This window comes from Brienomyrus brachyistius, chromosome 8 (assembly GCF_023856365.1).
Source record: "Brienomyrus brachyistius isolate T26 chromosome 8, BBRACH_0.4, whole genome shotgun sequence".
Classification (NCBI taxonomy): Eukaryota; Metazoa; Chordata; class Actinopteri; order Osteoglossiformes; family Mormyridae; genus Brienomyrus; species Brienomyrus brachyistius.
The window spans coordinates 1,777,055-1,790,960 of record NC_064540.1 but is presented as its reverse complement, the minus strand read 5'-3'; the positions used below and the strand labels follow the sequence as shown (position 1 = coordinate 1,790,960).

Below are 13,906 nucleotides of genomic sequence, written 5' to 3'. Positions count from 1 at the left end.
ATTTGCTGGATCGATGTGGGTGGTGTAAAGTGGGGGGCCGACAGGGAGCCATATTCAGTGCCTGTTGGTGGAAGCGAGTTTGCTACCGCCCCCCCCCCCCCCCCCCCCAAAACGAACCTCCCCAGTGGAAGTGATGTCGAAGCGCTGCCCCTTGGCTGCTGCCCCTGGCCGGCTCCTTTCCTGTGGCAGGATGTGACGCGCCATCGCGCCCGCGGCACTGTCCTCGCTCGCAGCGTGTTTACGCCCTGAGACAGTCATACGGGGGAAGCAGCTTGCTGGCGAGCAGACGGCCTGTCGCTTCCTGCCATTCGCGGCGCGCCGGTGGCCCCAAGACCAGGATGCCGTGGGGAAGAGGTGCCTCCCAGGCCTTGCTACAGCTGGCCGGCAGAGTTAGCGAGCGCCCGGGGGCCAGGTGAGTGCCCGTCGACTCAGGGAAAAAAGAGAACAGTCTTGGAAGGTCACATGATGCTGTGAGGGGTTTGCCAGGTGAGTGTGGACGCTGTTTTTCGTCCGGTTGGTGCACTTCTTGTCCGCGTTCCTTCGGCGCGGACTCTTTTAGGTACGTATTCCTCTCAGCTTCGTGCTGCTCAGACTTTTGATCTTGCCAGGATCGTGTAAGATTCTTGAAGTTTTGCGGTACCTAAATTCTTTAAGCGTTCAGAGGATTTTCACGTAACGCTCTTGAGGAATGAAGTCTTAGTCCCAGATGCTGTCCTGGTGATGGCGAAGCCTCTCGCTGTTCCTCCAGGAGCTGCGAGGAGCCCTGGGACGTTGCTGGCATGGTTGCTTGACATTGCTTTACGCTGTTACCTCGATTTGTGTGTAAGCGATGTTCTTAAAGGGCATCAACTCTCCGTGGGGTTCATCTGCTTTGTGTGAACATGCCGGGCATTGAAATGTGTCAGTGTACATCCCCCTCTGTTGCTCAGATGGCTGCAGGATATCTGAATGGCCACTTTGCTGCTAGCAGATCATTGGGGTGGAGGTCTGATTGCCAGCATGTCGGAGGTGACTTAGTGCTGGGCTGCCAGGATGGTTCACACCTGACCGTCTTGAATATCAACCTAAAACTGAGCAATACTTGACTGAATTAGCAATTCCGGTCAGACCATAGAACAAAGCCGGCTTCATTCGGTTGTTCATAGAGTCAATCAAGACTTTCATTTGTCTGCAAATAGGTTTTTTAATAATAAAAAAAGAAAAGTGACCCGTGTCACAGTTTGAAATGAAGCATTTTGTTTCTCCTTCGCAGAAAACGAGACACAAACAAGGGGTCCCTCAGCTGTACTCTGAGACGTTCTTCAGTTTCCTTGCTATTTAAAAACCCAGAAGGATGCATCTTCCTGATGTTCTCCTTTGACAACCCCAATCGATGCTTGGCTCCTGTTTTCCGAGGCTTCACAAGGGCTATTTTTAGAAACTAGCAGTAATTGGCTGTAATGTTTCAGGTTGTGTGATGCAACATCAGCAACCAGGGATGATGGCTGGAAATCAGATGGATAGTGAAATGGGCAGGTTCACATATCAACAGGGGTCTCCTCAACATCGCTTGGACCAGCAGACCCACCGTTCCGCTCGTCACGGGTTCTGAACATCTCTCCTGCGAAGTACTTAGGAAAAAGGGTGAAATCGCGTCGGCTTTCTGACTCAAAATGCAGGGAAGGCTGAAATAGGAGATTGGGGGGGGGGGGGAGTGGGGTGGATCTGGCCTGTTTGCCGAGCTGAGGGTGGCCGCGCTGCCCACGCGCGAGAATGAGGCAGCGCGTGGACAGGGACGCAGTTTCGGCAGAGAATGCACTTCTGCGCAGACCCGAGATCCACATTTAACGGGCGTCCCACTAGCTAAGATACGAGCACCACGCCTTCGGGTTTATGCCGCAGACTGGATTAGATCTGAACTAACAAAGATGCTAATTGTTAGTAATAAACTGGCGTGTTTTTCAGTCTCAAAGGGATACACTGCATATACATATACTAATATATGTATATTAAACAGAATAATATATGAAGGGTATGAGTTGCGTAAATGTGTTTTATATCAATTCTGTAATTCACTTCAAAGTATGAAAAGTTTCTTCTGACTATCTTGCCCTCGAAAGCGAAGAGTGACGCTCTTTTATAAATGACTTTGCTGACAATCTGGATGATTCATGTTTCTCACTGACTGATGCTTTGGGACCTTAAACTGAATGTTTGCTTTACGCCGTGAGTTTTTTTGTCTTTTGAATTTTGGCTTAAAAATCCTGCACTTTCTCACCAGCAGTGTTAGTTGAACCCAATGTGACACCCTGGGTAAGTACCCCCCCCCCCCCACTGAGACGCCCAGCAGTAGCCTAAAGGAGATGAGAAGGTGTGGGCTGTTTGACTGGCGTGTAACAGACTGCATCTCGTTACCAGCTGGTTCTGCCGCATCAGAACCGATGAAGCTCTTAGGCCTTGTGGGTATATAGATCCATCATTACATTATTGCACATCCCTCCCCGCCAAGCTGATGGGCACAGATACTAATCGGAGCATTCCACCCTAGTCTCTTTATCTTGCCATTTGGACAAGAACATAGGAATTCGTAGGTCATTGCATATCCTGTCTTACATACAGAGGTGAGAGCTGCAGCTTGCCTGCAGCACTTTAAGGGTCTAGCAGTGATACCTTCCAGGCTACTGGATTTGAACCAGCAACCTTCTGGTCACAGGCATATGCGTACACAGCCCACCCAGGTCTCCTCATTGGGTCATGTGTACGGTAGCCCTGACATCTGGGTTGTTTCACAGACTATGGGAGTATTGGCGTGTATTCTTTGTGTTTGTAGTAAAAATAGTGATGTTGACCGCTGGGCAGGTGTCACATAAAGATGGGAGGAGATTAGAAGCACGTTGGAAAGGTTGATTTATCATCCGAATGGCTTTGGGGCAGCGGTTCTCAAAGTTGGTCCTCAGGCCCCACTGCCCTGCTTGTTTTCCTGCTATCCCTGCCCCACACACAGGTCCCAGCTGTCTTTCAGCTTCTGGTTACCTGGATCAGGTGTGTTCAGTCAATCAGCAGTGTGTGGAGCAGGGAGAGCTGGGAAACAAGCAGGGCAGTGGGGCCCGAGGACCGACTTTGAGAACCGCTGCTTTGGGCTGATACAGTGTGTGAATCAGTTAGACGGAAAACCATGAAGAAATGGGAGCCCTGAAACCCGGACAGAAGCCTTTCGATTGCTGTGCATTTTTGATGTTCGGTTAGAAGCACATTTGGAATTTCCATGGATTAAAGGGTATGTTAATACAGGAGTGTTTGCTCTGACTGTTTTGTTTTAGTGGTTCTGGCATCTCAGATCAGATAATGATGAAAGTTACTCAGTGGGTTTATGTTTATACCCTGTTGCGTTTAGTTGCTCCACTTCAGTCTGTAAGCTTTTTTCATCATCAAAAGAAACCTTTCTGTAAACATGACATGTGTATGTGTGTCCCTTACCTCACGTGAGAGAGAGCAGTGAAAAAGGCCGTACAAACTGGTGAAATTATTAACATGAGTGTGTGGAGGGGTCCCTGTCTCAATGCTTGACCACGCTCACTGGAATGTGCTGCATATACAGTGCTTTTTCTTAACTGGCTAACTGTGATTGGTGTCTCACTGGTATATACCTGCCAATCAGCCCCCCAGATGCAGTATAAGAGGATGGCACCCGGCAGATGCAGTGCAGGGGGAAGGCAGTGGTTCAGGTGCAGTGTAGGTGTTAAGCAGTGGGGCAGATGTTGCATGAGAGGATGGCAGTGGGGATTATGCAGTGTGGAGCAGATGCAGTGTGGTTTATGCAGTGTGGAGCAGATGCAGCGTAGGCGAATGACAGTGGGCCAGATGCGGTGCGATGGGATGGCAGTGGGGCAGATGCAGTGTGGGTACATATACCCTGAGTTCAGTTCCACCCTATCTAAACAGAACTGTGTCTCACTAATCCCCCCCTCCCCGACAACCGCATTCCTCTGCCCTCACAGACGCTCCAGCCACTCCGAGATGAACGAGGAGCCCTGGGCCACCTCCCAGGACCAGGCCGCCGCTGACCTCACGCCGTCCCCGGCGCGCCCGGATAAGCTGTGCCTGGACTCCTTCTGGAGCGAGGTAGAGACCATCCGGCAGGGCGGCTCCTACAGCGAGTCGGACGGCGCCCGGCGCGACTCCAAGAACTCAGAAGGTGAGGTGAGGGCCGGAGCGGAGCAGGTAAATACGCCAATCATTGGCCATCGGTATGGTGTAGAGTCCACTCTTCTAGTTAGACTTTGCCAAACATTGACTGTGTTAATCCAAAAGGAACCAGTAAAGTAACCAATGGGAAGTGGGTTAAAGCAGGCAGCGATTGGCAGGTTTCAATAGTCCCGCCCACTGTTCACTGCTCCATCCCTGGTGTTTGGCATTGTACTGTGGTAGGCTGTCCCAACTCCATTCTTTAGTAATTAGTTATCCAAACTTTGACCTACAGAACCAAGAGCAATAATTCATTGAAGAAACTCCCCCCCCCACCGTGACTCTGAATGTTCTTGGCGGGGGGTGCGGGCATATTCCAGAGGGCGAGCAGGAGGTGCAGTGGCTGCAGGACGCCGGGCTGTCCACGCTGATCAGTGGCGTCGACGGCGGCCACGAGGACGAGGTGGAGAAGGCGGTGCTGCTCTCCACCCTGACGCGCACGCAGGCCGCCGCCGTGCAGCGCCGCCTCGACTCCTACACCTGCTCCCTGCGCCGCAGGAACAAGCCCTCACCGCGGGACGTGCGGGACGTATTTGCCCCGCTCACCGCCCCGGTATGACACAGCTGAGGGTCCAGTGTCTGCTCATTTCTACTGTGCTGTATCCTCAAATCTGTTTACTGGATGGATGGATGGATGGATGGATGGATGGATGGATGGATGGATGGATGGATGGATGGACGCTCACATGAAAGCCAAACTATACATGCTGGTAATCAGAGTGCTCCAAGAGAAGTCCTGCCTGCTGATTCCAGCTGAGGAGGATCTTGCTGCTGTACCTTTGAGTACCATGAATTGTTTCAATAAGCAATCCAGGCATTTCCACAAATCTTTTTGTAAGTTGCTTTCATGCTAGAAGCTTTAGAACAGGGATACCAGTACAGACTTTGGGCCACATGAAAGCATATCATGTTGAGCCCCCACCCCAAATCAATCTGATTCTGTCCCTGATTTTTTAGGGCCCCTATCAATCTAACTCTCCCCCCCCCCTTTATAGCACCCCCTGCTTCAGAGAACTCGCCAGTAAGGAATTGCTTTCAGATTGTCGTACATAAGATTATTATAGGATTCTTCCTCTGTCTGGGGGAGTTTTTACTTCATGGGGTTTACAATGGGGGCTTTGGCACAGGACAATGTAAAGTGCTTCGCGACAGTGTCCCTTGGTAAAAATGCTATACAAATAAAATGGATTTGAATTGAATATTAAGTTGCATTTTATTGCACAGGAATCCCCTGATAGTGTAAGTACAAGCAGCAGCTGGGAATCGTCTTCCCATGAGGCATGTTACACAGGGTCTGGGGTCTCCTCTGCAGCTGGCTGTAGCAGACCTGGCCCCAGACAAAGGTGCCTTGATAGGATCTGGGCAGCAGTGCACTGGCTGCTCCCCCGGAGCTCTGTCACAGTGCACTGCGAGCAGATATATCGAATAAAGAAAATCACTCGCTCAAAGGTCAGCCATTGTCTCTCATGGAAATGGAAATTGCAAGATTATGTCTGTAAGATCATATCGAGGATTCGACACCTTTCCCTCCTCCCCCGAGGTGATAAGACACAAAAACGCTTTAGCAGGGAAAGGATAACGGATAATCATTTTCCAGATAACCTTTTTATTTCGTGGTCTGTCTTCCCCCCCCCCCCTTCCCCCCCAGACCACTGTGCCGGAATCTCAGTACGCTGAGCATCGCAGTCCCGAGAGCAGGATGGAGACCCCTCCGACAGGTATGAACTACACCCCCCTTCTGCTGTCCAGGTCATGTCTGTCTGGACCACATCAGAACCGCAACTGGTTTTGTTTGGCCAGGTGTTATATGTACTAGGAATTTGTTTTGGCGTCTTTGTTGGTGACAGTGACAGTGTATTTACTCCCTCCCAGCTCCCTGCCAGTCAGTCTACATTTTTGCTCCCTCCCAGGTACCTGGAAGGGAGCAAAAACATGTACTGCTTGCGAGTCCTCAAGGACCGGACTGAGAAACGCTGTTCTGTAAGATATACAAAAGCAGCAGACAGGTCCATACAGCACAGAATGCTTACAGCGAGACGGTGTATACAGTGAATGAATGGTTGGAATTTAAATAAAACCAAAGACAAGATAAGCAGCAGACTTTATATATAACATACACAACGGTCATGTAAGGTTCTGCATCACTGATTATCAGACTCGACGTTCAGGCTGGGAATAAATCGCCAGCTGTCTGACCTCTTGGTTATGCTTGGGTGTCGTTTGCTCAGATTTGAATGTTAATGGTCGGCTTCAGCCGTTGTGTGTTTGAATGGACAGTTGCTGTGCAAAAGTCACAAAGAAAGTGATGCTTAAATGATCTTCATGCTGGTGTAAAACTATGATGCCTTATCTGTCAGAGTGTGTCAGCTTCGCCATTTCGAAACCTCTCCTGAAGTCACCCCAGTGTTTGCAGCGACTGTCCAATAGACCCGTGTGTTTTTTTTTATTTGACCACTAGCGTGCCATGCTTGGTTAATCAATACCTCAGTGACTTTTTAAAGTGATTAGATTTAATTAAGTGAGCTCATGATAAAATTTAATAAATACATGTTTTTGGAGAGAATAAGAAATTCCTGTTTGTTTTTATTGTTACTGTTATGAGAACATTTTCATATGTTCTTATACTAAATTGTGTATTACACTACCCAGATACAAATTATAGCTTTAAACATTTCCTTTGACTGCCAAAACCTTCTGCACAGTACTGTATATCAACTTCTGCATGCCACCCAGGAAGATTAATTTGAATGGTCCCTGAGAAATTCTCAGTTCTTTCACTGTGAATTTGTGAAACGTCTAGTATAACAGTCATTTACTTATTTTACCTGGAAGCCCTTCCAGCTTTTGTAGGGAATCAGGATATCTATTAACTCGGTGCTGCCATCTAATGATGACTATATGTAGAATTTTATTTAGCGGTAGTAGTGCTTATGCTGCCCCCTGCTGAGCATGCGAATTCATTACAGGTGTTTGTCTCCTTGCATGACTTTCAGCCGTCAGTGTGGAGCCGCAGGTAGGGACTCAGAGGGAGGAGATCTTCATAACAGACATTGCGTATTGCGAACAGGCAGCCATCCTCCTCAAACAGGCCAAGCTGCCGCAAAACAGCACCTCCCGCAGGAAAGATGACGGCACTCTACCCGTAAGCGGCTGTCTGCTACCCACAATCCTCTCTATCCACACGCCATTTCCAGACTATGGAAACCAAATGAAAAACTCTCATTATAAATAGGAAATATAATTAACTCGCCAATGATGAGATAACAAGGTTTTTATTTTTTTTTACCAGCGATTGAATAACGAGGTCTATAATTAAAAATAATGGAATTTTGAAATACAAGGTGTGTTCATGATGTTAATCACTATGTATTGTAATTAAATATGTCACATTTAAGTCATTAAAATGGTTTTGAGGAGAGAATTGGGGGGGGGGGGTAATGAAAGAATAATTAGCAGATTTTTGTTCACGGTGCATGTGCATCAGCTGTGGTTGTGACCTGGGTTGTTTGGTGCACGCTTTGTGTCACGCAGAAGGTGATCTGCCCCCAGTGTCGGCTGGGCGTTACCCACATCCAGGACCTGTCCCAAGCGGACATGAAGAAAGTGCGGCAGCTGGCTCTCATCGACATGACCGCCCTGTGTGATCTTCTGGAGCTGGAGGTCAAGAGGCACAAGACCTGCAAGAGGAGGATGCCAGGTCAGTGCCCCTCTTGCTAGAGAGTGGAGCTGCCTGTAGGGGGCGACCTTGTGCTTACGCTTATCTCCCACCTGGGCACGTCTCCCATCGCAGAGGGCGCCCTCTTCGGGGTTCCTCTGGCCGTGCTGGTGGAGAGCGATCAGAAGCTGAAGTCCTGCACCTCTATCCCTCTCGTCCTCCAGGCAGTAAGCACATCCGTCAGGGTGATCCCACGCACGGCTTTTCACTGTAATCACTGTAATTAACAGCTGTAAAAACGCATAAATATGTACATTTGCATTTAAAGAATCACTCACCTGAGCGACGTGCGTAGCTGGCAGTTTTTTTTTTTTGCAGTTTCAGCTTAATATTAATTGCAGTGGTGCTACAGCGTTGACCAGAACGCTGTTCCGCTGGCGGATGCTGAAGCGAAGGTTCGGCTGCCGGAGGAGCTCGACCAGGTCTAACGTGTCTCTCTCACAGCTGCTGTCCTTCCTGGAGAAGAAGGGCATCGACTCGGAGGGCATCCTGCGGGTTCCGGGGTCCCAATCCAGGATTAAGGTCGGACACTGTGGCAAAGGCAACACATTTCCTTCTACAACATCCCTCCCTCAGCTCTTTCTTTCTGTCACTCTGTTTGTTTGTCTGCCTGTTACATTCATCCATTGTAATCAACCTGTATATAGACTAAACAATCTGCCTTTGAAGCTGCTTAGCTAACTAACAGGTAGCATGGTCTGCTATTTACATTTTGGTACAGCGCTTGAACACATGATGACCACTAGGTGGCAGCACGGTATTTGAGTTTGGGTAGCAGCTACTGCAGGGCTGCTGCATGCCTGCAGACTCAGGTGCTCGTTTGTTTGTTTGTGCTCCAAGATGCTGCAGCAGAAACTGGAGAGCACTTTTTACTCTGGGGACTTCAACTGGGATGAGGTGAGCCCCAACGACGCGGCCGCCTTGCTGAAGAAGTTGATCCGCGAGCTGCCGTCGCCGCTGCTGAGCGCCGAGTATCTCAACACGTTCAGCGCCGTGCGCGGTGAGTCCGCGCCTCCAAGCGGGGATGCCTCCACTTCTCCGTCTCTGCTTTTCATTAAAGCTGCTAAGCAATAAAGAGTACCGAAATATAGTCAAAAACATAGAAGCATAATAAATAATCCAATGATCCTGTACCGGAAGAGCAGTCAGGGAAGATGGATGGAATCTAATAATAATTAAAAACAAACAAATAATAACAATATTAACAAAGTTACACTTTAATTGTAAAAATTCTTCAATAAGGTACCGAATCACTGGAACGGAGCTGATTTACAATGAATCAGTATGGCTTGTGTTATATGGGTTTACCGAAAAACCTTATATAGCTTTCATTAATGTCTGTTACTCTACACGAAACATCTCTCTCTCTCTCTTTCTTTCCTTCGTTAATCTTCTTTCCCCGTTTCCGTCTGACGACTTTGCTGACGTCACAGAGAGCAAAAGGACAGAAAAGAAGGAACCTCTGGAAATAATCCCCCTCCCCCCCCGCCCCCCCGCTTGCAGCGATCAGAAACGGGGATTAACCCGCTGCCTTTGCGTTATGATACGTCAGCATTTAGCATTTGTGGTGTAGCCACAACCTGCATAAGATCTAGCAAACTGACATAATACAACCATATGTAATAAATCGTATTTTATGATGGATGGTTAAAACTGTAGCGTAATTATTTTACATTTGTAATACACAAAAGGGATTGTAGTGACTTGATTCTAATAGAAAGAGCTACTGTCACACACACCACTTAAAATGTGCAAAATGCCAACTTAACCTACGATATGTGAGGACGGGGAGATTTTCCCAGCTATTTAAATGCAGGCCTGGTCATCGCTCATGTGTGCTTGTGTTCCAGACATTCCTGAGCTGAAACAGAAGCTTCACATGCTAAACCTGCTGGTCATACTGCTTCCGGAAGCCAACCGGCACACACTGAAGGTTAGTGTGTGCAGACGGCGCGGGCTCCATGACGGTATCTCCAGTGGGATGTTCCTCAGGGGCTGTATGTCCGTGAAAGAAACCAATTTCACTCTTTCATCTTACGTTAAGTGCATTTTTAGCACCAGACGTTGTCCCAAAAAATCCAGCATTGATCAGTTGCAAGTCCTCACTTTCCCATAATCCCTGGTGCTTGGGTAGGTAAATGGTGGTACACGTGTGTTGGTGCAATGCTCACTGGGAAATGTTATGAACCTATAAACTACCCCCGGTTACCTCAAGGAAACAAAACTGAGACATGTAATCGCTTACAAATTAAATGAAATAAGCATTATTTCAAAATGTCGCCACAGTAAATATTGCCGATAAATAATATGTATCTAAAATGAGTCATAAATGACAGTCGTTGTGTTTGTCAATCTTTGTTAGAATTACTCTTTAACTGATTCCCACATAAGTGTTAGATAACAGGATTCATTTCATAACGATGAGTCACCCAAGGTGAGAGAATCTGTTAGGAACAGCAGTTAAGCTTCTGTGTTAGGAGCAGGAGGCGACGGTGGGCCGTGCAGATCTTTGGGGGGGCTCTCCTCTGGACTCCTGAAGATACGGGGGCTGATTTATGTCCACGTCAGTCATAAAATGTGACTAACGTAAGCCATGAGGGAATAGGTTTTCCGTTTTAAAAATGACAAATAGGATCCTCACCTGATTTAAAAACATGAAACTTTCATGACCTAAAGTTCGTACGAGCAATAGAATTTGCCCATATTTTTAGACCAGTAGGATCGCGAAGCGCAGTCGGGCCTGTTAGCTTTTTGTAATCCTTTGAGCCGGTTCCCCTTCTGGAGGAGGAGCGTGACGTCACCTCCTCCCCCACTCAGGCGCTCCTGGAGTTCCTCAGTAAGGTGGTGTCCCGGGAGAAGCGGAACCGCATGAACCTGTGGGCCGTCTCCACCATCATGGCGCCCAACCTCTTCTTGCACAAGGCCGTCCCCAGTCGGCTGACGGAGGGCATGGAGAAGGGGCAAGCGGAGAGGGCAGCTGACATCATGAGGCTGCTCATTCGCTACCAGGACCTGCTCTGGACGGTAAGGGCGTGCTCCACGGTGTACGGCCTGGCAACTTTCTAGTGTGTGTCAGGTAGGCTTTTTTTCTGAGGAGTACCAGAGCTGTCCTATGGATCAGGGGTGGGCAGTCTTATCCAGAAAGGGCTACAGTGTGTGCAGGCTATCGCTGCAACTCCCTAATTAGGTCACTAATTAGAGGACTGATTGGCTGAAGAGTCCTCACACCTGGGTTTGAACAGCTGACCTAAAGGTTACCCCAAAACCCTGCCTACACACCGGCCCTTTGCGGATAAGATTGGCGACCTCTGCTATAGATATATAAGATTATACCACAGACCAAAATGTTGAAACAACATTAATATTTTTCCTCATGGAATTTATGCTGTTTTCAATTATTTGATGCAGTGTATGTTCACATTGCCTGTGCTGCTGATGTAAGTTACAGTTTCGATATCGAGTCTTGGGTTGATGCCTCTACTCTCCCCTATCCGACCTGCGAAAACAAAATCCACGAGACCACTCTCTAACTTAAAACTATTTACTTAAATAATAAGACAGTTTATGCTAAGGTTTCCGTATCACAGGGGGTTTTTTGAGGTACTTCAAAAAGAATGTGTGAGACAGACAGAGGTTAAATGCCGATGTGGTCCATCCTACACTGACTAATCACAGTATTGACCTCTTCCCTTGCAATGCTGACACTCTTAAAGGCACAGAACATTAAACATAAATCAATATGTAACTTAATAAATTATCACAAGTATATTTAGGCTCCTACAGCTAAGTAAATTTTAATTGAGAATTTTCTTCTAGATATCAGTGTTTTGAAGTTATACTTGTAAAGAGGTACAGGCATTAAAAATATGAGTTGTATCAAGCATAAGGTCTTGTAGCTGTTGATGTGTTCTTGAAGTGTTTGGGGCAGTGTGTATCTTGGCGGATTAGGACCACGGATAGGAGGGTGCCAGGTCAAATCCCTGGGTTGGGGTGATTTCACTGTCGGGTCCCTCAGCAAGACCCTTAATCCACAGGTGCTCAGGGACTGGGTGATCCCCATCTTCTCAATTCTACATCGTTTTGGAATAAAAAAATAAATGGATGTAAACATAAAAATGTATGCTTCGGGTCACAGGTACCCAACTTCCTGATGAGCCAGGTCCGCAAGCTGAACGAGAACAGCAGCCGGCGGTACCAGTTCTACGATAAGCGCATCAAGAACCTCCTGAGGAAGATCCACACAGACAGCCGAGACAAGCCGGAGAAGCCTCCCTCAGAGGTGAGTCTGTCTGTCTCCGGCAGCCTTTAGCTAAGCATTACCGCCCAACGGCCAACAAAAAGATTCCCTGAATTTGAATCTCCTCGGTTAAAAACAGTTCATATGAAGTCTGGAAGCTGCCTTCTCCAGAGCAGCCTGGAACGCCGGGATTCTTAAACGACGCTCTGTAGAGCCCTTTAGTGAGGTCCTTTGGCTTTTCCCCTACATCTCCCTGCAGCCCTGCCGAACCGTGAAGATTCAGGTGGGCGACATCTTGAGCAGCTCCGTTGAGGTCCACCTCAACATCAACTCTCGCGCGGCAGACCTGCTGGCCCAGGTCCACCAAGACTTGTGCCGTTCTGACAGTGGCAAAGGGCTGAAAAGGTACCCCAGCAGATCGGCGCACATTACATTCCCAGTATTCCTACAACATCTTAAATATAAAATCTGATGAAACCAGAATGAATAATTACCATTTATCTGCATTAATTCCATTATAACAAAAAAATTCTATTAACTACCTAGATGCTATGCTATTTGAATTAGCTTTACGTAAAAAGAAACTGCCTGATTTTTCAGTACTTAAACCTGCTGAATTTTTAATTCCTGTATGTTAACAAGTAAGGGTTTGACCGCTTGACTTATTCACATATATTGTTGACCATGTTCTCATTAGAAACGGCTGCTTCACCTACCATGACTGTGCCATTTATGAAGTGGGCGGGAACATTGGTAAGTACACTTGGCGCACAGCTGATGAATATCCCATTTCAGTAGCGAGTGTTCCTCACGTCCTGCGAAACGGGACAGCCCTCGCACACTCTGGTGCAGTACGGTGCAGTGCAGTGAGGTGTCGTCGTTTCACGCAGGTGAGCACTGCCTGGATCCCAACACCCACCTGCTGGACCTGTACAACAGCAACCCGGGGGGAGAGTGGGTGATTAAGCTGAAATCGGCAGCTAACAGAGGCCTCTGAGGATAGATCCAGAGACCCCACCCCGGCAACAGCACTTCGCTACTTTGAATCCCTTGTGGGAAAATCCTGACATAACTGCTATGGCCCTACCCCCGCCACTAGCGTGCGGAGACTGAGTGTGCGGCAGCCCACCAAGGGCTCCACCAAGGGGCTCCTCCAGGCGATGGCGCTGGCAAGACAGGAGGAAACCTTCTAGAAACATCTCTGATGGACATGAGAGGGAGGGGGCTTGGACATGTGTTTCAAAATCAGGCCGCCGTCCCCAAAGCTCTATGATCACCATGACTTATTGTCACATGGAGAGGAAGGTCCGTATTCATGAAAGCTGCCGTCTTGGACCTCTGCAGGAGGTCCCCTGGAACATGGACAGACAGTCCGAACTGCAATTCCTCCATGGACTCCTAGTAAGACATTCCTTCTGTTAAAGAAGAACCTTCTTGAACATTAACTGGGACAACGAAGCTGGACTTCTGCTTTTTCCTGCGATTGAACGTTTTTTAAAATATTGCCTCGCGCAACCTATTTATGAATGTTGTCAAGAATGTTTGCGCGGATATTTAACTGCAGAGAAATTCTCACGAATGCGACACACATGCGAAAGTCATTAAGCCCTTATTCTTCCTCTCCTTTTTCGTGTCGTACATCGTTCGTATTACCTGAGGTTCGTCTTAATCGATGTCTCCTATATAAACCGCATGAAATGTCAGTGTATATTAAACAGAATCAACTCAAA

At 47.9% G+C, this 13,906-nt stretch overlaps 1 protein-coding gene across 1 annotated transcript; it reads left to right on the top strand.

The window, feature by feature from the left end:
* Positions 1-213: 213 nt before the first annotated feature.
* Positions 214-13,906, top strand: LOC125748079 (rho GTPase-activating protein 40). The gene is made up of 15 exons (XM_049023889.1): positions 214-412; positions 3,978-4,174; positions 4,545-4,777; positions 5,873-5,942; positions 7,218-7,366; positions 7,756-7,921; positions 8,015-8,106; positions 8,384-8,461; positions 8,780-8,939; positions 9,790-9,872; positions 10,757-10,963; positions 12,075-12,218; positions 12,436-12,581; positions 12,874-12,929; positions 13,067-13,906. The coding sequence occupies exons 1-15, from the start codon at positions 339-341 to the stop codon at positions 13,171-13,173; spliced, it is 1,962 nt and encodes a 653-aa protein (XP_048879846.1). The 5' UTR covers positions 214-338; the 3' UTR covers positions 13,174-13,906.

What these genes read in the sequence shown, in the direction of transcription:
- LOC125748079 (XM_049023889.1), top strand. Translation starts at nt 339, where the DNA reads ATGCCGTGGGGAAGAGGTGCCTCCCAGGCCTTGCTACAGCTGGCCGGC. An exon ending in CTGCAAGAGGAGGATGCCAG is followed by an intron (nt 7,922 to 8,014) that starts GTCAGTGCCCCT and finishes CTCCCATCGCAG; the next exon opens with AGGGCGCCCTCTTCGGGGTT. An exon ending in AGTGGCAAAGGGCTGAAAAG is followed by an intron (nt 12,582 to 12,873) that starts GTACCCCAGCAG and finishes TGTTCTCATTAG; the next exon opens with AAACGGCTGCTTCACCTACC.